General features: G+C 42.2%; 1 protein-coding gene across 1 annotated transcript; it reads left to right on the forward strand.

Moving 5' to 3' along the window:
- The first annotated feature begins 188 nt into the window (after positions 1-188).
- Positions 189-24202, forward strand: LOC119256685 (DNA-directed RNA polymerase I subunit RPA2). The gene is made up of 15 exons (XM_037524457.2): positions 189-418; positions 4267-4434; positions 5115-5261; positions 6152-6284; positions 7926-8062; positions 8764-8987; positions 10852-11023; positions 12826-12997; positions 13633-13914; positions 14744-14877; positions 16392-16562; positions 17059-17215; positions 19251-19447; positions 20186-20439; positions 22146-24202. The coding sequence occupies exons 1-15, from the start codon at positions 242-244 to the stop codon at positions 23026-23028; spliced, it is 3408 nt and encodes a 1135-aa protein (XP_037380354.1). The 5' UTR covers positions 189-241; the 3' UTR covers positions 23029-24202.
- Positions 24203-25978: the final 1776 nt, after the last annotated feature.

Below are 25978 nucleotides of genomic sequence, written 5' to 3' on the forward strand. Positions count from 1 at the left end.
TCCGGGTCTCTCCGGAGCGGCAGGGTAAGCAGAGAGGACCTGGCACCGTCTGGATCTGCACAGTGTTAAACCGGCTCGTTCAGTCTGGTTTTGCTTCCAAGTCGACCCTATAAAATGGAAGGACCAAGGGCGGGGTGACAAGGAGAACTACATTTCCCAGCAGGCCGCGGGCGCCGGCTCTTCTGCCATTCTTCGCGGCGCGCGTGGAGTGGTCGCTGGGATTCCGGGTGCGGGCGGCCGCATGGATTCCTGCGGCCGGTGGCGGAACCTGCCCAGCGGGCCTAGCCTGAAGCACTTGACCGACCCCTCTTACGGGATCCCGCGGGAGCAGCAAAAACCAGCGCTGCAGGAGCTGACGCGGGCGCATGTGGAGTCCTTCAACTACGCTGTGCGCGAGGGACTCGGCCTCGCGGTGCAGGTGAGCGCGGCTTCCTCCCCGACGCCCTGGAGCCCTGCGCTTGTCCGCGCGGCTGGACCCGGGGACGACCCTCCGCCCTTGGCGACGACCCTCCGCCCTTGGCGAAGCACGAGGAGTACAGGAGAGAGGGTCCGGAGGGGCTGCAGAAGGGCGCCTTGGGACGGGCGCGGGCCTCGGGAGAGGATGAGAGGGGAGAGAGATGAATGAGACTCGGGGCCTGCAAGGGGTGGGGGAGACTCGGGAAGCGGGGGTGGGTGGGGCCTGGGCCTAGAGGGCTTAAGACCCGCGGCGGTGGGTCGAGAGAGACGCCGGGGAGGTCACACTATACCCCCCAAGGCTACACCATTAGATCGTGCTGGACTCAGCGCAGGACTTGGCCCCCTGGCACTTGTAGAGTCAGCTAGAGATAGATGTATTTGGGGTTTCTGAATGTATGTGATTGGGAACCGTAGTGTCTGTAGGACAGTTTGTGGGTGCTGTTGAAGTGAGGAGTGGCCCGTGTGAAATGTGCTTCTTAAGACACACGCTTTTATAGCATGAAGACTTAACCTGTCCAATACTTAACTCAAAAGGTTCTGAGCTTGTTTGTGGCTACACTAATGTGTAAGGTTCTCCTTCACAGCCCCCCGCCCCCCACAACACACACACTTAGAGCTTTGAAATTAGAAGCTAATGGGCACCTGTTCTCAATTAGGTTGATGCTGAGAAAGATAAACGAGACATAAAAGCTAGATTCAGTAGGAAAGTATAATGGCATTATTAGGTAACATTTGTCAACATTAAGTGGTTGGCACAGAGGGTAATGGTAATGAAGGATTCAAGTAAAGGTGATGGGGAAGGTCTCCTTTAATAAGCATTGCCAGTGTCTCCAGGCATGAGACTCTGAGAGGAGAAAGTGGAAGTGGAAGAGACTGTTGAGTTCTCTGCTTTTGAGAACTGGGCATCATGTTTTGGAGTAGAGTGGTGGAGATATGAAAGTAGTGACAGTCCTCTTGAGAATTCCCCTGCCAAGGGTTGGGTACCCACTTGAGGAGTACAGAGGAAGTACAACCAAATCCAGGTGTTGGAGAAGGGACAGCAGGCTTAGATGAATTGTGGGGAAGAGGAGAGAGAATTCCCACCTAGGAAAGTGAAGGAGCAATGCTCTGGGGATACTATTGGCTTTGGTTTTGTAGGGTAGGATTTGTGTTATGAGGGCAAGGTATTTATTTACAGTATTTATTACTCTATTAGAAATTAAAATGGAAAAACTAATTCATTTAAAAATAAGCCAATTGTATGTTAACATTATGATGACGTTTTTGCATATCTTTTAAAAGTCTGGCTTATAAGAAGACAGCTGAGTTCCTGTATCTGCTTCTGCATTCATTCTCTTGGGATATATTCTGGTTGAAAGAGATGAAGAAAATCTAGTTCAGGATAAATAATGATACTGCAACTTAGCTGGCATTTTATTATTTGAAATTGTTGTTCCATAACATAGTAAGGCAAATGACTAAAAACTTTATAGAGCCAAGGGAGAAATAGCCTTAACATATTTTTGTTTGTTTATAGTTTTGCCTGGTTTCTTTTGAGTAGATTCCTCCATTCTGTGAGTTCAAATCGGTATGTCCATCATAGTCATCTTTTCAGAATATAGTTGATTCTCACTATTTGGGAATTCCATGTTTGTGAGTTACCTACTAAGTAAAATTTGTTTGTGACCTCCAGATCAGTACTCACCAATATGGACAGTTCAGTGAAAAATTTGTTTCCTGGTGCATAAGATCCTGTAAAGCAATACTCTGCTTTCATGTTTCAAGCTCTTATACTGTAAATAAGTGTCCTTTTTGAAGTCTGTTCAGATTTTTGCATTCTTAGGCTTTTTGTTGACGATTTTGCTGTTTTTCCTGGCCTTCAACCATATGGTGAAATGCTGTCTAATATTTCCTAAGCATATTAAGGTTATGATGTGCCTTACAAATAAGCGTGTGGTAGATAACCTTGTTTAGTCATGATGTAGGTGCTGTTGGCTGTGAGTTCAATATTAATGAGTCAACAATATATATTAAATAAAATGTCCTTAAGTAGAAACACATAAAGGTTACATATTGACCATGTAACAAAATATTGTGACCAAAGACTATGAAAATCCTAAAGAACAGTGGTTCAGTAGTCCTTAAATATGAAATACATCAAAGTTTTATTTTATTTTATTTTTTTTAATTTTCTAGAGGCATGTCTTATTTATTTATTTATTGTTTGTTTGTTTGTTTGGTTTATACAAGCACTGGGTACAGTCAGAAGCGCGGGAGGGTGAGAGAATTCACCAGAGCCAGAGCGGGGAGCAGAGCAGGCAGAAGGACGGAAGTACACTGCTGAGGGGAGCAGCGGGCACCAGGAGAGGTCTGCGCACCATGTGGGACCCTCCTCCGGTGGCCGGGGAGCAGCCGGGGATCGAACCGGCTGTAGAGGCTGCAGGCAGCTTCGCAACCCAGCGCTCAACCGCTGCGCCACCGGGGAGGCCCCAAAGTTTTATTTTAGAATAAAATGTTGAGTTCTAAAATAATAACAGCTTTAGCTAAAATTTGGAAAAGGTCAGTCGAATTCACAGGAGTAGACAACTTCCTTGATATACTGACACTGTTTTTTTAATTAATTATTTTCATTTATAACTTTTTTTTTGTGGGACCCTTGCCGGCGGCCGGGGATTGAACTGGTGCTGCAGAGGCTGCGGGCAGCCTCGCAACCCAGCGCTCAACCGCTGCGCCACCAGGGGAGGCCCTCATTTATAACTTTTACATCATCGTGTAGTCCCCATAAAATTCCCACCACCAGTTCACCCGTGAACCATCACCTTAGTCCCGTGTGCTCTTCCCTCCCTTGTTTTGATCCCTTCGATCCCTCTGATTGTTTTGCTCACTCCCCCTGCCTCACAGAATGTCTCTGATTTATGGTTTATGTGACTCTGTTTTTGATGTTCTTATTACTCTAAGGCTAGGAGGTTGTTCGTAGCTAATATGCGCGCATACTTAGCGGCGCCCCTACTTCAGAACAGCAGAGCTCACCCAAGGGAGTGGTGTAGAGAAGCCGCTGCTCAGGAAGGGGAACCACCGTTCTCTTTGCATGGCTCTGGCTTTCGTATGAAGCCATCGTGGGATGACATGTACAAACAACAGACTGTGGAATAGCTTGGTGGGTCTGGTACTGGATCAGGAGGATGTTTCCATATCCTTGTCCTCTTAGCAGCAGTCCCATCTGTCTTGCTGTGCACATAGAGGGCACAGGGTAGAAAAGAGAAGGCAGGTACTTGGTTCAGAAAACAGCTTTGTTCTGTACAAAACTAGATCCCAAGAGCTTACTACAGAATTTGATACCTGTAGGCATTCACAAAAGTATGAGTTAATGCATTATAGTTATTTATTTATTTATTTATTTATTTATACAGCGCTGGGTACAGTCAGAAGCACAGGAGGGTGGAGAATTCACCAGAGCCAGAGCCGGGAACAGAACAGGCAGAAGGACCGAAGTAACTGCTGAGGGGAGCAGCAGGCGGCAGGAGAGGTCTACGCGCCATGTGGGACCCTGCAGGCGGCCGGGGATTGAACCAGCGTTGCAGAGGCTGCGGGGCAGCTTCACAGCCCAGTGCTCAACTGCTGTGCCACCAGGGGAGGCCCTCATGCATTATAGTTTTAAGCATTTGATGAAGGCATGAATAGACCAGATGTGGCTTTTACTGTCATTTTAAATATATGTCACTTTGGCATTACAGGCATCATTATTCATAGAACATAATAAGATTTGGAAGAGTATTAGAGAAAAAAATGCCTTGGAAATGCAAACAGTGAATAGTGTCAATTGTATTTCAGGCTATACCTCCCTTCGAATTTGCTTTCAAAGATGAACGTATCTCTCTCACTATTGTGGATGCTGTCATCAGCCCCCCCACAGTTCCAAAAGGGAGCATCTGCAAAGAGCTCAGTGTCTACCCAGCAGAATGCCGGGGCCGAAGGAGCACCTACAGGGGAAAGTTGACAGTGAGTACAAGTGACAGTGTGTGACTTTCACATTTTACATTTTTATTTTAAAGCTTTATTTATTTATGCATACAAGAACTGGGGTCAGGCCAGAGGATTTGGGGGTGAGAGGATTCACTAGAGATAGACTGTGTAGCAGAACAGGCGGAGCTCCTGAAATACACTGCTGAGGGTAGCAGCGGATGAGACAGGAGAGGTCTGCTGTTCCATATGTGTGTCAGCTCCCTGGCCAGGGATCGAACTCATGCAGCGGTGGCTGCCATTAGTTTCATAGTGCTGTGACTTCACCCTTGCACCACCAGGGAGGCCGTCACATTTTACATTTTTTTGTTTGTTGTTTTTGTTTTTTTGTTTTGTTTTGTTTTGTTTTTTGTGGGACCCTCGCCGGCGGTTGGGGAACGAACATGCGCTGCAGAGGCTGTGGGCAGCCTCTCAGCCCAGCACTCAACCACTGCGCCACCAGGGGAGGCCCACATTTTACATTTTTTAGAATAAGGCTGTTCAAAGCTAGATCCCGAGTTTGTAGTCTGCCTTGTTGGTACCATCATCTAAGAGATCCTATCTTTTAAATCTAAAACATAGTATTTCATTTATGGTCTTCCTTGCTCTTTTAAAATGCTCATCTTTTTCTTGTAGATTCAGATTTTTTCAATAATTTTTCTTCTGTTATTTCCATTTAGGCCGATATCAGTTGGGCAGTAAACGGGGTCTCAAAAGGAATCATTAAACAATTTCTTGGCTATGTTCCCATCATGGTGAAGTCCAACCTTTGCAACTTATACAACCTTCCTCCCAAAGCGCTCATCAAGCACCATGAGGAAGCAGAGGTAATTTCAGGGTCCAGTGCACTAATGGGCCAGGTGACAATAGAGAAGACTAGAAGCTTGACTGCGGGGGGTCAGTGTCTCTTTCTCTGCTTTGCTTTCTGGATAGGTAAAGTGGGGCATTAATATCCTGGCTGTATATTGTGTAGGGCTCAGAGTGAGTCTCAAATGAGACAATTATAAAAAAGTAGCCTTAAAATTGAGGCTATTATTGCAGGGAAAGAACTGATAGATTTTTTTTTCCCCCTAATTTTCTGAATGGTACATATTTAGAGAGGTTTGTTTTTGTTGTTTGTTTTTTTTTTTTTACGCTAACTTAGTCTATGAAAAACTATTGTCTAAAATGTGCTCTGCCAGAGTATGATGCCGCAAGCATGTTAAATAACTCACCTGTCTTCCCTTCAGCAGTTCTTGCAGCTGTGTTGGGTGGCTTTGCACTATTGTGTGAGTTGATCAAGACATACAGATTCTGCATGCAGCAGGGAGCTTGTGTTGTGTGGCAGGAAGAGAGTTCTGAAGGCAGGTCTAGGTTTGACGACCCAGCTGCTCCACTGACCATTGTGTGACTTTGGGAAGTTTAATCTCCCTGAGCAGCTTCCTCTGCTGAGAATGGGCACAATAGCTATCCCGCTCATTGTCACGAGGGTTAAATGTTACAATAATGTAGAGTACCCAGAATCATATGCCTGCTTCAAGGTAGGCAATCCTTATATTTTTCACAGAAATGTGATACTGACTAAAGCTATTATTCTCCTATTACTAATCTGAATTCGCCTGTGTGCTCCTCTTACTCATATTGTTCTGTGTCTGCCTGGGAATGAGGGTGATGACTTGCAGTTATTCACTTTTGTGTTTATAGTTTTGTTTAATATTATAATTTGTCTCTTTGGCAGGAAATGGGAGGCTATTTTATAATCAATGGCATTGAAAAAGTCATCCGAATGCTAATTATGCCTCGGAGAAATTTCCCCATTGCAATGATAAGACCAAAATGGAAAACCAGAGGCCCTGGCTATACTCACTTTGGTAACTTGTAGTGATTTTTGGGACGTTCTATTAGAAAAATTATAAGCCTTTTTTTTTTTTTTTTTTTTTTTAAGTAGCTGTACCTAAATAGAGTGATATTTTTGTGTGTAATCATTTCTGTATTAAGATTTTGTAAGTGGAGGGCCTCCCCTGGTGGCGCAGCGGTTGAGCGCTGGGCTGTGAAGCTGCCTGCAGCCTCTGCAGCGCCGGTTTGATCCCCGGCTGCTCCCCCGCCACCTGAGGGAGGGTCCCACATGGCGCGCAGACCTCTCCTGCCGCCCGCTGCTCCCCTCAGCAGTGTACTTCGGTCCTTCTGCCTGCTCTGCTCCCCGCTCTGGCTCTGGTGAATTCTCTCGCCCACCCGCGCTTCTGACTACACCCAGTGCTTGTATAAATAAATAAATAAAATAAAAAAAAAAATTTAAAAAAAAAAAAAAAAAAAAAAAAAAAAGATTTTGTAAGTGGAAAGCCTAGTATCTATATTGTGGGTTTTTTTTTAAGCTGAAAGAAACATATATGTTTATGAAGATGGAGACTGGTTTGACTTGGCCAGAGATCAGAGTAGGCCTCAGAAATTTTTTGATCCATGCTCTGCTACCTGCCTCTGATTAAGCATTGTCTGTGACAGTGCCTCACAGGACTTTGCATTCTTGTGTAACCCTGATAAGAATTTCTTATAGCTGAAGAATTTATTCTTATAATGCAACTAAAGACCAGCCTCTATAACCATACGTGCTGTACCTATAATCATAGCAGCAAGGCAAAGTGTTCAGGCATTTATTCTTTTGTAGCACTTGATGCAGTATGTCTTAGCAATCTTTGTTTTAATTTAATTTAATATCTAAAATTCTCCTTTTCTCCATTTGATCAGACTCTGTGGGTGCTGGGGATATAAAGTGCTATAAGACAAGGGCCATGCTCTGATAGAAAACTTTGAATTTTCATTAAATTCTTAGATTTAGTACTTTGAGGGGTTTTCAACCAGTGGACTTCTAGTGAGTCCTGGACCTGGGACACGACGGTGAGGGAAATCAGACATGGGGGACTGTCATGTCCAGCATGCAGTAAATCTTTATTGTCTTAGTGCTCATTATATACTATTTTAATTGCAGCAGGTGTAACATCAAAGCATACCATATAATGATAACACATATGAATGATTAGTCTACTTTCTTACTATTATCTATTTACTTCAGACAGTAGGGTACCAGGTGGTTGGTTCTCATGCACATAATCTTATCACCCCCTAGCTAGAGCTTGGGAAGTTTGCTCATTATTTTTGTTATTCTAAGACTGTGGAGAGGTAGAGGCCTGACTCCACACAGGTCACTTTCCGGGCACTCAACACCAAGTCCTGTCACTCAGAGGTTTTCCTTCAAGACGCATGTGTTTTCACATGCCTTAGGGACTCAGGTCAAGGCCCTTCTGCTCACTGCGCGGGGTCTCTCCCAACATCAACCCTGGAAGATTTTACATTCTAGGGGACATTTGGCAGGTTCTGGTGACATTTTTGGTGGCCAGCATTGATTGAACTTAGTGGTTTGACTCCAGTTATTTCTAAAAGGGTAAAACTAATTCAGGGAAAAAAATGATTGAAGCATTTACAGTATTATAGAATTTTTTTATTTTTTGTTTCAATAGGAGTTTCAATGCACTGTGTGCGGGAAGAACATTCTGCTATCAATATGAATCTTCACTACTTGGAAAATGGCACAGTTATGTTGAACTTCATTTATCGGAAAGAACTGTTTTTCCTTCCTCTGGGATTTGCACTTAAGGTATGATTTACTGAGTATTTTATTTTGTTGTGAGAAGATTCATTGGAGGCCACAGAATAGATATGTTCTCCTCATCAGAGTTCCTACTTCCTAGTTATCTGCTGCTCCACTCAGTGACTTAAAACATCACTAAACATTTCCCCCTGTAGTTTCTGTGGTCAGGTTTGTAGAAGTGATTTGGCTGAGCTGTTCTGGTTCAGAAGATGTTTCTGTCAGATGTCTGTAAAGACAGCATTTGTTCAGAAGGCTTAACCAGGGCTGGAGAATCCACTTCCAGTGTAGACTCTGTACCGTTTGAGTGTCTAGCAAGTCAGTGTGGGCTGTTGGCAGGACATCTCAGCTCCTCTGCACAGGTCCTGCTTAGGGTAGCTCTCTGAGAGAGTTAACCTAGATGAGGCAGAAGCAACAATGCCTTTCATGACCAAGCCTGGAGAGTCACATGTGAACTTTTTCACTGTAGTCTCTTGGTCACATAAGTGACCATGATTGATTTCAGGAGGAAACTAGAGTTGTGAATTCCATGAGGCAAGAATCATGGGGCTGTTTCTTGGTATCTATCATACAGACACTGACTCATTGTGGAGGGTTCAATTCTGCTCATTTGTCCTGGGCATCAAAAAGAAAAAGAAAAGAATTGTTACTGAATGAGTTAAGTGGAATAGTTATTACATAACAATTAAAACTTTTTTTTCCTATTCTAGGCACTTGTCAACTTCTCCGATTATCAGATTTTTCAGGAGCTCGTCAAAGGAAAAGAGGATGACTCTTTCTTCAGAAACTCTGTTTCTCAGATGTTAAGGATTGTGGCAGAAGAGGGTTGTTCCACACAAAAACAAGTCCTTCACTATCTAGGTGAACGCTTCAGAGTAAAACTCAATCTTCCTGACTGGTATCCAAATGAACAAGCTGCAGAGTTTCTGTTTAAGTACGTGTGCTTCCATCCAAGCTTTTTTTCAGGGGGGTTGGAGGGTATCAGTAGTTCTTTGTATTGATGTAGTTAGAGTTGGTGATTCATTTAGGAATTGGAATGGACCTGGGGGTAGAATTCTGTTTAGGAGCGTAGGGACTAGCTTTGTTCCCATGACCTTCCTCTCCTTTCTTTTTTTTTTTTTTTTTTTTTTTTTAAAGATTTATTTATTTATTTGTTTATACAAACAATGGATACAGTCAGAAGCGCGGGAGGGTGAGAGAATTCACCAGAGCCAGAGCGGGGAGCAGAGCAGGCAGAAGGACCGAAGTATACTGCTGAGGGGAGCAGCGGGTGGCAGGAGAGGTCTGCGGGCCATGTGGGACCCTCCTCCGGTGGCCGGGGAGCAGCCGGGGATCGAACCGGCGCTGCAGAGGCTGCGGGCAGCTTCGCAACCCAGCGCTCAACCGCTGCGCCACCGGGGAGGCCCTCTTTTTTTTTTTTTTAATGGTAATTTTTTCTTAAGTTCTTTAGTTTTTTTTTTTTTTTTTAAGATTTATTTATTTTTATTTTATTTATTTATACATGCACTGGGTACAGTCAGAAGCGTGGGAGGGTGAGAGAATTCACCAGAGCCAGAGCAGGGAGCAGAACAGGCAGAAGGACCGAAGCACACTGCTGAGGGGAGCAGCGGGCTGCAGGAGAGATCTGCGCGCCATGTGGGACCCTCCTCCGGTGGCCGGGGAGCAGCCGGGGATCAAACCAGCGCTGCAGAGGCTGCGGGCAGCTTCGCAACCCAGTGCTCAACCGCTGCACCACCGGGGAGGCCCCCTCTCCTTTCTTTTTATGGTATTTTTGTTTTGTTTTATTGTACTTTTCAGTTTTTATTTTGAAATAACTTCAAACTTCTGGAATTACTGCAAAATTAGTATATTGGATACTTGTGTTCAGTAGTTAACATTTTTACTACATTTGCTGTATTATTTTCTCTGCATGATTTGAAAGTTGCAGACATCATCCCTTTATTTCCTTGCGGCAAGGAATTGTCTTGAGTAACTACCATGTGATTTTTATATAAAGCAACCCTGCTGTAGCACAGCTCTGTCTCATACACAGCCATGAGCCACTTTGAGTGCTCAAGTGACCAGTCAGTGCAACTGAGAAACTGAATTCTGAATTTCATTTAATTTTAACTAATTGCAATTTAATTAGCTACATGTGGCTTGTCAGTACCATGTTGGCCAGCACAACTCCAGACTATATTCTGTTCTTTTGCTAATAGTGCCATTAAAGGCGTGGCAGACTTCTCCTGTCTTGCCTGCTGCTCCCCTCAGCAGTATATTTCAGTCAGTCTGCCTGTTCTGTTCCCCACTCTGTCTCTGGTGAATCTCTCACCCTCCTGCACATCTGGCCTGTACCCCAGTTCTTGTATACATGAATAAATGAATCTTTAAAAAAAAAATAGTGCCATTAAAGGTGAAAAACAGTTTTTCAAAAAATGAGTAAAGACTTTTTGGTAAACATGAAGTGGATACCTTGGTTAGTAGGACATCAAGTAGTATTAACAGCTGGATTGGAGGCCTCCCTGTTGGCGCAAGGGGTTAAGGCTCACTACTTTGAAGCTGTTGGCAGCCACTGTAGCGTAAGTTTGATCCTGTGGCCAGGGAGCTAACCCACATGGCACAGCAGACCTCTCCTGTCTCACCTGCTGCTCCCCTCGCCAGTCAGACCACCTGTTCTGCTCCCCACTCTGTCTCTGGTGAATCCTCTCACCACCACCCCCACCTCTAGCCTATACCTCAGCTCTTGTATGCATATATCTTAAAAAAAAAAAAAAAAAAACAGCTGGATTGTTATAAGCTACTCCTTTCTGTTTTGACAGCCAGTGCATCTGTATCCACTTGAAATCAAATACTGAAAAGTTTTATATACTTTGTCTCATGACCCGGAAGCTCTTTGCATTAGCCAAAGGAGAGTGCATGGAGGAGAATCCTGATAGTTTGGTGAATCAGGAAGTCCTTACGCCTGGTCAACTCTTCCTCATGTATCTGAAGGTAAATTATGTGCTGTTTTCACCTGGGACCAGTTGTGCCTCTGAAGAATGGTGTGACAGTATCTAGCAGTGTTATTTCCTACATGTATGTTTATACAGTCGCCCCTGGGTATCCACAGGGGATTAGTTCCAGGACCTCCTGCACATATCAAAATTTACAGGTGCTTGAATCCCTTATGTAGAATGGTACAGTACTGCATAAAACCTATGCATATCATCTCATAATTTAAATAATCTTTAGATTACTTATAATACCTACAACAATAAAATGCCTTGTAGATAGCTTTTATACTGTATTGTTTAGGGAATAATGACAAGTCTACATGTTCAGTATCTATTGTGGGACGAACTCCATCTTTAAAGCTGGATGCAGAACTTACAGATAGTTGACTAATTGCTAGTTTGACTAATTGCTAGTTTGGGCATTTTATATAGTCTCTATTTTCTGTATTTAGTGGTAAGAAATCTAATCAAAGATCCTAGGTTACACTAGGTTGAGAAATTTCTGTAATGGTTTTATATAGGGTAAGTAAAGACAAATCTTGATTAAGAACATTAAAGATTAAGTGTGAATGACATGTCACCATACAGTCAGTCCTCATTCACATGTTCCATATTTACAAATTCACCCACTCACTAAGATTAACTTGTAACACCAACAATATCAGCACTGGCATCACTTTTCGTGGTTATTTACAGACACACAATGAGAGTAAAAATTTTGGAGTCTTCTGCTGCACTTGTTCCCAACCAAGGTGTAACAGAGCGGCATTCTGCTTTCTTATTTTAGTTCTCATTCTATAAACAAGAGTTAGTATTTTCTCACATTTTTGTGCTTTTTGTAGCTGATCTGGCTGTTTAAAATGGCCCTAGGTGTGATGCTGGCGTTCTACCTGATGTTCCCAAGTGCGTGGAGGCTGTGTGATGTGCCTCTCTGAGAAAATATGTGGTTAGACAAGCTCATTGGGGCTGAGTCAAAGTGCTGTTGGCTGTGAGTTAGTGACAGTGAGTTCACTAGGAAGACGTCTTGCAGGGGACGGGTCTCCTGCCTCCTCCTAGCTCAGGTGCCAGTGCTGTTACCCTGTGGCTCTTTCTTTTCTCTTTGGTCTTCTGTTCCTTTTCCGTTACATCACAGGTTTCATATGAGAAGAACATGTCCGTCTTTCCTGCTAGTTTATTAACTGTCATGTGTGTTAGATGTCATTTGAGGACTTTGAGCTGTTGGTTGATTTTGTTCTTGAGACAACAGGCAACATGCTGATCTCAAAGCTTTGTTGTTGCCTGTTTCTGAGATTGATGCTGTTCTGACTGCTTGATAAAAGCATTTTAATTGAAAAGTTTCTAAGAACAAAGCAACCCATTTTGATTCTTCCTGTTAGTGTGGATATTCTTAAAAGTGACTTTTGTCCCACCCCAGAGGACATTTGACATTGTCTAGAGACATTGTTGTTTGTTACAACTCGGAGGGTGCTGCTGGCATCTGGTTGGTAAGGACCAGGGATGCTTCTCCATTTCCTACCGTGCACAGGATGGTCCTTCACCACAAAGGGGCAATCAAAATAACAGTAGTCCTGAGGGTAAAAAACCCACATGTAAACAGGGTTTGTATCTTTTATCTTAAGAAATGCCTGACCACTAATATTACATTGAAAAGCTGTCTTTCAGGTTTGTAGTTTAGATGTTTTCTATGTTAGGTATATATATTAGCAGGCCTTTGTTCTGTATGAATGCATAGATTATGTGGGAATGAATATGAAACTTGGATTTAAAACACAAAATATTTAATTTTTTTTCTTATTTCAGGAAAAAATGGAAGCTTGGTTAGTGTCTATTAAACTAGCTATAGATAAGAGGGCTCAGAAGACTAATGTGTACATTAACAATGAAAATTTGATGAAGATTTTTAATCTGGGAACAGACCTTACAAGACCATTTGAGTATCTTCTTGCTACTGGGAATCTACGTTCTAAAACAGGTGAAATTAAATAAATAGGCTTTATTTTAGTAATTTTTGTAAAATTATTTACGTTTAAGTGTATGTCAATCTCAGGAGCATTAGACAGTGTCTGTCTGGCTTAAATACAGTGTAATAATCGAATACATTTCCTACTCCTCCTAGAAGATTAAAGATGGTTGCGCCACCTGAGGAAGGTTACCTGGATAGGTGCTGTGGGAGGGTTGTTACACATGCCCTTCCTAGATCGGTTCATCAGAATAGAAGGAAAACTTTAAAATGGGAATTGAGGGCCCAGGAATCTGTCTTTTTTTGTTTTAAACAAATGATTGATTCTGATACAGATTTAGAGGCTAGTAATTACTTTAATAATACCCAACTCTCTTGGCCGAATCCCACTTAATATTGGCTATTTTACTATGTATTTAATGTTTCCTCACAAAGGAGAAAGTGGTAGAGGAGATAGGGAACCAGTCAGGACTAATAAAATTGGTGAAATCTGGGGGTTTTAACTACTTTTTGTACTCTTCCCACTCATTCTAGCTGAGGAAGCTTTGTAATACCCCCGTCTGTGATCTGTAGTATGTAGCCACCAATAAAAATAGACTTTAAAAAAAAAGTTTAGCCCATTATTGAATGACTTTTGTTTTATTAAGGTCTTGGCTTCCTGCAAGATTCTGGACTTTGTGTTGTGGCTGACAAGCTGAACTTCATACGCTATCTCTCCCATTTCCGCTGTGTGCACAGAGGGGCCGATTTTGCCAAGATGAGAACCACCACAGTACGCAGGCTGCTGCCAGAGTCCTGGGGTTTTCTTTGTCCCGTGCATACCCCCGACGGGGAGCCCTGCGGCCTGATGAACCACTTAACTGCCATATGTGAGGTTGTCACACAGTTTGTGTACACAGCATCTATTCCAGCTTTGCTCTGCAACTTGGGTATGTGTTGTACAGAGATAAACAGTCTTGTTTGGTTATGTGGATTTTAATCAGTGCAAATAAGTTATGCTTGCGTTATGAGTTTCTGTTTAAAGACTTTATTTAAGTATACTGTGATTCGTTCACATAGAGCTCCCAGCCAACAGGACTCTAAGTATAAGCATCTCTGACTGTGCATTTTTATCCATAAGGCACAGCACAGCCTTGTGGCAGGAACACTGGATAGCACTTGCTGCACACCTTTGCTGAGGCCATTTTCAACACCTAGCACTAAATCACCATCATAAAGCACAGAAATGTAAAAACCATGGCATTGAATAGACTGTGAAAAGGATCCTTGTGTATAGTATGAGAGCTGAAACAAGAAGGTAGGATGTCACCTCATTAGACCTCAGCTGCTTTTTTAGAGACTCAGATGTTTTGCTGAGTGTCCTCAAGTGACCACAAACGCTACTGGTATTGATATCAGGTTTACAAATAACTTAATAAGTAGGCAAATTTGCAGATATAGATATGCAATTGAAAATCAATAATAATTAAATTTGGGGAGGTGGGAGGCAATGTTTTACATGGTTTTAGAAATATATATAAAAAGTTTACAGTGGAAGGATTTCCTGTCCCCCTGTGCCTCTTCCCACAGGCAATCAGAGTATAGTTTCTTGTGTATCCTCACTGAAATGACTTAGAAACTTACTCTGGCAATACAAAAACATCTGCTAGAGACTGTATCATTGGCTGAATAAAATGATCAAGGAGTTGATGAACCCCTCTGAAGGGGCTTTTTACTGTTGGAAAAACATCCTGATATGTTCATTCTGTTCTCCATCAGGAGTCACTCCAGTCGATGGCACGCCACACCGACCCTACAATGAGTGCTACCCTGTCCTGCTGGACGGCGCCATGGTCGGCTGGGTGGATAAGGAGCTTGCGCCTGGCATTGCAGATGCTATCCGACATTTTAAGGTGATCTTGTGTCTTTGTGGATTGTTCTGTCCCGCTGGGTTTTGAGACTTAAGAAATACTTTCTGAAATATATTTTATTTAAGATTGTTTGAATCTACATTCGTAAGTCTCTGCTTTATAAAAAGAATTAGTTAGGACATATCTACCCTCTGCAACAGCTTGTGGAGCATAAAATTACATGATCTTTTGATTCGATGGCTTTTCCCCTTTTGTCTTTTCTTAATGTAGTGCGTCCTCTCCCCTGTCTCTACCACCCCCACCCCAAGGGGTGAGTGATCGTTAATTAAGATTTGAGAATTTCACTAGTTTGAAACTTTTTCTACATCTCATTAATTTCAGGTTTTATCTTATAATTTCCTGATTTGTACTTTTTGGGGGACTTTTTTTGCTTTTATTTTAAGCTTTTGAGTTAGGAATTTAATTCATTTTCATTTTAAATAATATGTTTAGCTGTGAATTCCCATAAGTTCTGAGATATAATTTTGTTATTTTTTTCAAATTTTGGTTTGTGTTTTTAAAAAATTTTCCAGGTAGAAGGACTTTTTCATTAAATACCCTTTAAAATAAACTCAGTAATTATTTTAGATTCTGTAGAACAATTTCATATAGTATGTCTACCCGTACATTCTTTTTTTTTTTTTTTTTTTTTTTTTTTTTTTTTTATAGAGGCATGCTTTATTTATTTGTTTGCTGGTTTCTTTGTTTTGTTTATACATGCACTGGGTACAGTCAGAAGCGCGGGAGGGCGAGAGAATTCACCAGAGCCAGAGCGGGGAGCAGAGCAGGCAGAAGGACCGAAGTACACTGCTGAGGGGAGCAGCGGGCGGCAGGAGAGGTCTACGCGCCATGTGGGACCCTCCTCCGGTGGCCGGGGAGCAGCTGGGGATCGAACGGCGCCGCAGAGGCCGCGCGCAGCTTCGCAACCCAGCGCTCAACCGCTGCGCCACCAGGGAGGCCCCCTACCCGTACATTCTTGATTTACCAGTTTCTCACTATTGGTTTGCCTGATAGTGATGCTGGACCTCCCAGTAAGTAGGGCTCTGCCAGCTCTGGAAAATGGGGTGAGTGGCATTCTGTGTGAGAATGAGACTGGCAGGGCGCTAGGTTTGTTACCTGCATAACTATTTTCTCAAGACAACTACTTTTCTTCTTTTCTTTTTTTTAAAGATTGATTTATTTATTTATACAAGCACTGGGTACAGTCAGAAGCGCGGGAGGGTGAGAGAATTCACCAGAGCCAGAGTGGGGAACAGAACAGACAGACTGACGAAAGGGGAGCAGTGGGCGGCAGGAGAGGTCTGCACTCCATGTGGGAGCTGGTGGCCAGGGATCGAACTGGCACTGCAGAGGCTGTGGGCAGCCTCGCAGCCCAGCGCTCAACCGCTGCACCACCAGGGGAGGCCCAAGATAACTACATTTCTTGTTTGACTTCATCCCTATTTAAGTTGTCTCCCAGCAGCAGAACGATGTAAACACATTGCTTATTCTTTACCGAACTCTTTATGTTGAAACAGGTGTTGAGAGAAAAAAGAATTCCTCCCTGGATGGAAGTGGCCCTCATCCCCATGACAGGAAAACCCGGTCTCTACCCAGGATTGTTCCTTTTTACCACTCCTTGTAGACTGGTGCGACCGGTGCAGAACTTGGAGTTGGGTAAAGAAGAACTAATTGGAACTATGGAACAGGTATGCAGAAATTGAGTGATGGCGGCTGTACAACTTCAGAGACCTAATTATTATTGCTCTTCTAAAGAGTTGTCATTGTTATAATAGGTTTGTGGTCACATGACCTGCCTGTCCCATTCTGCCCAGCTCCCAAAGCTCCTTTCCACACTGTTCTGCCTTAGGGGTGAGGGTGAAATACTCAATTATATGTACTCATATTCTTTGCCTACATCTTTGCTTTTGCAAAACTGGGCTTTCTGCTACTTAAAAAAAAAAAAAATCTTCTCTTCATATCCCCCTTTGCATATGGACCAGGGTAGACTGAGAGTGAAATTTGTAAGGCAAGTGTATTTCTAACTGGAAGCTTCCCTATGCTTCCCAGTGGATCCCTGCCATGTTCGTGATGCTGGGTGGGGTGGTTCTCTCAAGTCTTTTAGTGAAAAACCCTGAGAGGTTAATATGTTAGCAGTCACAGTTACTTTGTACCTTGAACTTTCTCATCCTTCCTCTTTTCCAGCTCTTCATGAACATTGCTATCTTTGAGGATGAGGTTTTTGCTGGAGTTACCACCCACCAAGAGCTCTTCCCTCACAGCCTGCTGAGTGTTATTGCCAACTTTATCCCATTCTCCGATCATAACCAGAGTCCACGGAACATGTACCAGTGCCAGATGGGTAAGATGAGGTGAAAGATGGTAACAGAAGAAAAGTACCTATAGCTTTTTAATTTTGAAATAATTTCATCACTTAAAAGATGTTATACTGTCTTTTCTTGGTCTCTGTCATTTCTAAGTAGTAGTCATTGGCTATATGCATTGTTGTTTAGCCGTAAGTTGTGTTATTTTTCCTCTTCTTAAAGATTTTTGGTTTTATTTGTAGCAAATTGTCTGTGATATATGTAGATAAGATGTTCGTTGTGTTTGTGTTGCTTGGGTTTTGCTGATCTTCTAATATATGGCATCTGCCCCATTCTCTCTCTTCTGAGATTTTAGTTACACATCATATAAATTAAACTTTTTGATAATTGTCTCAAGCAACTGGATTTCTGTTTTCTCTCTTTTCTTTCATCATATAGGAATTTTTATTCATCATCATCATGTTCACAGACTTTTCATTCTATTTCATATATTCTGTTTTTCAGCCTAGACTAATTTCCATTTGTTTCTTTGTTTATAGTTTGTTTTCTTTGAAATGCTTGTCTTTGTTATATTTTCCTTAAAATTTGGAGCATAGTTATGCAACAGATACTTTTTTAGCTCATTGTCTGTTAATCCAATATCTGGACCATCACAGAATCAGTCTCCATTAATTGGACTTTTTCCTTGAATATGGGTAATATTTTCCTGTTTCTTTGTCAATTGTATTGGTGGACATTTTAATTGAAATATTTTATTTTTTAAGATTTATTTATTTATGCATACAGGCCGGAGACACGGGGGGTGAGAGGATCCACCAGAGACAGAGTGGGGAACAGAACAGGCAGACTGACTAAAACACACTGCTGAGGGGAGCAGCGGGCAAGACAGGAGAGGTCTGCTTTGCCATGTGGGTTGCTCCCAGGCCAGCTGGGGATCGAACTCGTGCTGCAGAGGCTGTGGTTTGGTTCATGGTGCGGTGCTTAACCCCTTGCGCCACCAGGGAGGTCCTGATTGAAATATTTTAGATTGGATTCTGTTATGTTCCTCTGAGGAGGATTCCTTTTTAGATTTAACTGCTAGATAACTTAGCTGAACATAGCAGTTGGAGTATACTCTTGATTTAGGTGGGCTGATTTAGGTGGAAATGTTCTATGCATGCACTATTCATGAGTCTTCTGAAGATTTGAACTCACTTTATGTGCAGAATTTAAGACTCTTCCTTTGATTTCTTCCCTCTCTAGAGTTTCTCCTCTTACTTTTCTGAACTCTATTTCTTGGTTCTTCAAGTCATTTAGACTCTACATAGCCATTACACTGACTGGACTATCAGGCAAAAATAAAGTAAAATAAAATAAAAACTGGAAATTCATCTAGTGCAATTCCTTTTCTCCACATCTAAATTTTTCTTAAGTTTGTGGCTGCTTTTGGTTACTTTCCAGTGCTTTCAAGTTGTGTGCATATATGTATGTGTTTCTTGTTTTGTTATTTTTCTGGATCTCAGTAGTTGAGGATGGTCCTGTAGGAGTAGCGCTCTACTACTGAAAGCTAGAGTCTCCTGTACTATATTTTTAAAAAATCCAGTGTATATGTTTTCAGAATAATTTTGTTTTGAATTGATTCTGTGTTCTAAAGTAATAAAAAGAAATAAAAAGTCTTACTTATGTCCTGTACTCCCCAGAATTAACAAATATTGACATCTTGCTCTGTAGATATATGTGTGTATATGAGAAAGGAAGCTAATGTAATACTATAACCTTTTAATGCTTTTTTGTTACATTACACTTGTCCCGTACACTGGGTATAGGATTGTTTGGGATGTGTTACAAATGTGCAGGAATAGTATATATTAATGTAGTGTTGTATTTTTTTCCACTCTGCATTGTTTCCATGGTCTGGTCATATTGATATATGTAGGTCTACTTCACTTTCACACTGTGTGTTAGTACACGGTGAGCTTAACCATTATGATTTATTTATTCATTCTCCTATAGTTAATATTTAGTTGTTTCCAACTTCATATACTATCTTTATAATCAAGGGGACAAAGTAAAAGTTGTTTTTTCCTTTTATAGGTAAACAAACCATGGGCTTTCCACTTCTCACTTATCAAGACCGATCAGATAATAAACTATATCGTCTTCAGACTCCACAGAGCCCTTTAGTGAGACCTTCCATGTATGACTATTATGACATGGATAACTATCCAATTGGGACAAATGCCATCGTTGCTGTTATTTCTTACACTGGCTATGATATGGAAGATGCCATGGTAAGTTTCACCAAGAGATCTAGTTCCATTTTTTTTTTTTTTTTAAGATTTATTTTATTTATTTATGCATATAAGAGCTGGGGTGTAGGCCAGAGGTACGGGGGCGTGAGAGGATTCACCAGAGACACGGTAGGGAGCAGAACAGGTGGACCTACTGAAATACACTGCTGAGGGAAGGAGCGGGTGAGACAGGAGAGGTCCGTGGTTCCATGTGGATCAACTCCCTGGCCAAGGATTGAACTCATGATACAGTGACTGATGATAGCTTCATAGTCCTGAGACTTAACCCCTTGCACCACCAGGGAGGCCCTCTAGTTCCATTCTTTATAATTTTTAATTCCCCCCCCACCCCCGCCCACTGTTAAGTCACTGAAGGATAGTATTTCTGTCCCCAGGTGTCTAGGATTTGGCACAGGAGTATCCTGTTAAAAGGTTAATTCATGGTCTAAGTTGACAGCAGCAAGCTTTAGGGAGATGATATTCACATGCGTGTTTGAGCACATAGTAGATTTTGAAAGAATATAAAATGTCTTGGATATATTGACCTTTTATATTTATGCATGATTGGGTTTTAAGCAAACATTTGTATATGTCTGGGTTTTAACAGGTCAGGTGATTTGGAAAATGTAGATAATTGAATACCAGTTATCCTAAACCAAGTATTATAATTTTAACTAGTTTTATTTAAAAAATTGCTAATTGGCCTCAGTTTTCCTAAATTATTCTTTGATCTTGTAGATTGTGAGTAAGGCCTCTTGGGAACGAGGCTTTGCCCATGGAAGTGTCTACAAGTCTGAGTTCATAGACCTCTCTGAAAAAATTAAACAAGGAGATGATAGTCTGGTATTTGGAATCAAGCCCGGTGACCCACGGGTTTTGCAGAAGTTGGATGATGATGGGCTGCCGTTTATTGGAGCTAAACTGCAGTATGGAGATCCATATTACAGCTACCTGAACCCGAACACTGGGGAGAGCTTCGTTATGTACTATAAGTAAGTTTGGATATCCAGTTACAAACAAAACAGTGCTAATTTTTTTTTCCCTCTTATAAAATTTAATTTTGTTTAATTAATATATTTTTAAATCAAGGTAACATTCTTTACAGCATTGTGTATGTTTTAGGGATCTAGGGCTATATCTCTTTGAATGTATGTTATCAAGCCACACCTACCACTGAAGTACCCATAATCCTCCACCAGGGTCCTTTGGCTCTCTCCTCTGGACCCCTCTCCTCCCCTCCCTCTCTAGTACCGTCAGTTCTACAGTCAGAATCTATTTTACCAGTGCTATTTTTCAAAGGATATTTCTCAGAGAAATTGCTTGAAGTCAATGAAAGTTATCTTTTAACAGGAGAATTTCTAGAAAAAAATATAAAAGGTAGTTATAACTCAGTCATAAAGAATTGGTATTTCTTTTTATTTTAAAGTTTTATTTATTTATGCATACAAGAACTGGGGTACAGGCCAGAGGTGTGGGGGGGGTGAGAGGATTCACCAGAGACAGAATGGAACAGATCAGGCAGACTGACTGAAATACACTGCTGAGGGAAGCAGCAGCAGGTGAGTCAGCAGAGGTCTGCTGTGCCATGGGGGTAGCTCCCTGGCCAGGGATCGAACTCGTGCTGCAGTGGCTACTAATAGCTTCATAGGTTGTGTCTTAACCCTTTACGCCACCAGGGAGGCCCTGAATTGGTATTTCTTAAACAAGATAAAATTCTGTCGACTTTTCTGTTTCTCTTGTCAGTCTATTATAATTGATGAGAGTTGGGGGCCTCCCTGGTGGCGCAGCGGTTGAGCGCTGGGTTGTGAAGCTGCCCGCAGCCTCTGCAGCACCGGTTCGATCCCCGGCTGTTCCCTGGCCACCAGAGGAGGGTCCCACATGGCACGCAGACCCCTCCTGCCGCCCGCTGCTCCCCTCAGCAGTGTACTTCGGTCCTTCTGCCTGTTCTGCTCCCCACTCTGGCTCTGGTGAATTCTCTCACCCTCCCGCACTTCTGACTGTACCCAGTGCTTGTATAAATAAAATAAAATAAAATAAAATAAAAAATATAATTGATGAGAGTTATCTGTGATTTGATTATGAAGTATGTTGAAACATGCCATACATGTTGTTAGGGATGTTTCCTAGCTAAAATATTGAGTTCATTGTGACTTCTATTAAAACTTAAAATATTTTCAGCTTATTTTACAACTATAAAGTTTTCAGTAGGTCTTAATAATTTTGTAGTGAGCACAATCAGTAACCCTATTTGTAAATATTTTTTTTTTTTAAGATTTATTTATTTATTTATACAAGCACCGGGTACAGTCAGAAGCGCGGGAGGGTGAGAGAATTCACCAGAGCGGGGAGCAGAGCAGGCAGAAGGACCGAAGTACACTGCTGAGGGGAGCAGCGGGCGACAGGAGAGGTCTGCGCGCCATGTGGAACCCTCCTCCGGTGGCCAGGGAGCATCAGGGCATCGAACCAGCACTGTAGAGGCTGCGGGCAGCTTCGCAACCCAGCGCTCAACTGCTGCGCCACCGGGGAGGCCCTATTTGTAAATACTTTTAACACAAATCTCTATGTGTATTAGAGACTGGAAATAAGGTTAAGTTTTCCGAACATCTTTATGGAGAAATAGTTATATCCATAAAACTTAAGTCTTTGTATATGTTGAAATAAACGATTTTGACTTTTTGTATGGTTTATTTTGCTCTAGGAGTAAAGAAAATTGTGTTGTGGATAACATCAAAGTGTGCAGTAATGACACCGGAAATGGAAGATTCAAGTGCGTTTGCATCACTATGAGAGTCCCTCGGAACCCAACTATCGGAGATAAATTTGCCAGTCGTCATGGGCAGAAGGGTATCTTGAGCCGACTGTGGCCAGCAGAAGACATGCCGTTTACTGAGAGTGGGATGGTCCCAGACATTCTGTTCAATCCTCATGGCTTTCCGTCCCGAATGACCATCGGAATGTTAATCGAAAGTATGGCAGGGAAGTCTGCTGCTCTGCATGGTCTCTGCCATGATGCTACACCCTTCACCTTTTCAGAGGAGAACTCAGCTTTGGAATACTTCGGTGAGATGTTAAAGGCTGCTGGCTACAACTTTTATGGCACCGAGAGGTTGTACAGTGGCATCAGTGGGCTAGAACTGGAAGCAGACATTTTCATAGGTGTGGTTTATTATCAACGCTTACGACACATGGTCTCAGACAAATTCCAAGTTAGAACAACAGGAGCCAGAGACAAAGTCACAAACCAGCCTATTGGGGGAAGAAATGTCCAGGGTGGAATCCGTTTTGGGGAAATGGAGCGGGATGCTCTTTTGGCTCATGGTACATCTTTTCTCCTTCATGACCGCCTCTTCAACTGTTCTGATCGATCGGTAGCCCACGTGTGTGTGGAGTGTGGTAGTTTACTCTCGCCACTGTTGGAGAAGCCACCCCCTTCTTGGTCTGCCCTGCGCAATAGAAAATACAACTGTACTGTGTGTAATCGCAGTGACACTATTGACACTGTTTCTGTGCCTTATGTTTTTCGATATTTTGTAGCTGAGCTGGCAGCTATGAACATCAAAGTGAAACTGGATGTCATTTAACTTGATGTGACCTTCTGGGTTAGGGCTATCAGGTTAAAACCAAATTCACTTCAGTGGAGCTGTTGCTACATTATGCTGGTGTTTTTTCAAGGATGTTAGAACTTTCAAACTAACTCAAGATTTCTAAGTCTTTGGTATAATAACTACTGAAATTGATTTTAAAAAATGACACATTGGGCCTCCCTGGTGGCACAAGAAGTTAAGACGCAACCTATGAAAGCTGTCCACAGCCGCCACTGCAGCATGAGTTCGATCCCCGGCTGGCCAGAGAGCAACCCATATGGGACAGCAGACCTCTCCTGACTCGCCCAGCGCTCCCCTCAGCAGTGTATTTCGGTCAGTCCATCTGTTCTGTTCCCCACTCTGTCTCTGGTGAATCCTCTTACTCCCCCCACACCTCTGGCCTGTACTCCAGTTCTTGTATGCATAAATAAATAAATCTTTTTTAAAAAAATGACACATTAAAAAGAATAGAACCTCTATAGGGGAAATTGTCCTTTCCAAACCCAGTTCTCTGTACCCCACCTACATGTATTTGTCCATGTAGAACAGAGCAGTCAAATACAAATATGATGCAAGCCATGTATACAATTTTATATTTTCATACTGTTACAGAATTATTTTTAAACAGGTTTACTGAAGTGTGATTGTTATACAAATAACCACATATATTTAATGTGAACAATTACATGTATTTTGAACCACACGCCTCTGAAATAATCACAGGGTAATAAGCATCATGTTTCCTCCTGCCCCTTTGTTTTTGTTTGTTTGTTGCAGTAAGAACACTATTTCCTTAACAAAGTAAGTGTACAATGCAGTATTGTTAACGGTAGGCACAGTTTTGTAAGGCAGACCTCTAGCATCTATTCATCTTCCATAATGGAATCTTTGTGGCTGTGGTACAGCAATTCCCATTTCCTTCTCCGCTGGTCCCTGGTAACCATTCTCTCTGTCTCTTTGCTTGACTGTATTTCAGATACCTCATGTCAGTGGGTTTGTGCAGAGTATTTGCCCATCTCTGACTGGCCTCCTTCTCAGGGTATTGTCCTCTGGGTTTTCCATGTTGCATGTGACAGGATATCCCTTTTTCAAGTTTAATGCTGCTCTATTGTATGTATATGCCGTTTTTTCTTTTTTTTTTTTTAAGATTTATTTATTTAATTACACAAGCACTGGGTACAGTCAGAAGCGCGGGAGGGTGAGATAATTCACCAGAGCCAGAGTGGGGAGCAGAACAGGCAGAAGGACCGAAGCACACTGCTGAGGGGAGCAGCGGGTGGCAGGAGAGGTCTGCATGCCATGTGGGACCCTCGCCGGTGGCCGGGGATCGAACCGGCGCTGCAGAGGCTGCGGGCAATTTCGTAGCCCAGCGCTCAACTGCTGCGCCGCCAGGGGAGGGCCTCTATGCCATATTTTCTTTGCCCACTTCTTTTATTAATGGACAATTAGTTTCCATATTTCAGAAATAATATTTCACGTAATGCAGCCAAAATGTCATTTCAACATGTAGTGAATACAAAATATTTATTGGGGTATTTTATATTTTTCTATACTAAATCCATAAGATCTAGTGGATGTGCTTTTCTTTTTTGTATTCAGTATTCATTATGTGTATGTACTCTCCCCTGCTGATGGATATTTGGGCTGTCCCAGACTGGCTTTTATAGTGTTGGCAGGAGCTGCCTTGCCTACACTTACTTGTGCAAGTGTAAGATGCTTTTTGATGTGAAAAAGCTTTCTAAGGGCCTCCCAGGTGGCACAGCGGCTGAGTGCTGGGTTGTGAAGCTGCCCGCAGCCTCTGCAGCACCGGTTTGATCCCTGGCCGCCAGGCGAGGGTCCCACATAGCACGTAGACCTCTCCTGCAGCCTGCTGCTCCCCTCAGCAGTGTGTTTTGTCAGTCTGCCTGTTCTGCTCCCTGCTCTGGCTCTGGTGAATTCTCTCACCCTCCCGCGCTTCTGACCTGTACCCCAGTTCTGGTATAAATAAATAAATAAATCTTTAAAAAAAAGTTTTTTTTCCCCCGAGTCTGGCTTTAGGTGGCCTATTACTAATTCTGAGGCAGCTAATTCTAGACTGCGAAAAATAGACCATTCAAGGTATATTCTGGCTTTGCTTCATGAAACTATTGGGAAAAAAATCTGGAAAAACGCCTTGCATCTGTTGACTGAAACTTTCCCTACTGTTAGTAGAATCCCAGTTTAGACTGCAGCACCAGCCTGTCTACCTCACCATCCCATAAGTGAAATCTGTTGTTCATGTCCTTCCATTTTTTTGAGTAGCAATAAATAAAAATGTTTAATAAAATAGTCAACTTTTAGCTTTAACTAAAAGTGATACTCCAGATTCACAACTAAGAAATTGACACTGGAACAACTCACAGAGTTTATTTAGATTTCCCAATTTTACATGCACTCATTTGTATATGTATGTATAGTTCTACATATGTATCTTCAGTGTTACCATTTGTTGCTTGATGTAGCCACCAGTATAATCAAGATAAAGAACTGTTACATCACCAAAAGACTCTGCCAACCTTTTTATAGCCATTCCTTCCTCCTTCCCCCATTTTTAACAACCCTGGCAACCACTAATTTGTTATTTTAAAAATAGTATGTAAAATGGAATCATCATGTGACACCTGTATACAAGATTGAGTGACATTACATATCTCTTAGAGCATAACAGAATAAATGGAAAACTAAACACATATAATTACGGTATAAGCTAGTATTTCTGTGAATTGGATGTTGGTAGGACTTTATATCAAAACTGAAACTGGCTATACACATAACTGAAGTCTATATTTTATATCTCCATAAATGAAGAGTTTGTGCATCTGAATGTATCTACTGAAAGAAAGGATTTATACACAAAATCGAATGGTATGGACTACATCCTTACAAATGGAATGATGGTAGAAAATAAGGTGTCTCACTGAAAGGAAAC

The sequence above is a fragment of the Talpa occidentalis genome, unplaced genomic scaffold (genome assembly GCF_014898055.3).
Source record: "Talpa occidentalis isolate TD23 unplaced genomic scaffold, MPIMG_talOcc4v2.1 talOcc4.38, whole genome shotgun sequence".
Lineage (NCBI taxonomy): Eukaryota > Metazoa > Chordata > Mammalia > Eulipotyphla > Talpidae > Talpa > Talpa occidentalis.

What these genes read in the sequence shown, in the direction of transcription:
- LOC119256685 (XM_037524457.2), top strand. Translation starts at nt 242, where the DNA reads ATGGATTCCTGCGGCCGGTGGCGGAACCTGCCCAGCGGGCCTAGCCTG. An exon ending in GACTCGGCCTCGCGGTGCAG is followed by an intron (nt 419 to 4,266) that starts GTGAGCGCGGCT and finishes ATTGTATTTCAG; the next exon opens with GCTATACCTCCCTTCGAATT. An exon ending in AGCACCATGAGGAAGCAGAG is followed by an intron (nt 5,262 to 6,151) that starts GTAATTTCAGGG and finishes TCTCTTTGGCAG; the next exon opens with GAAATGGGAGGCTATTTTAT.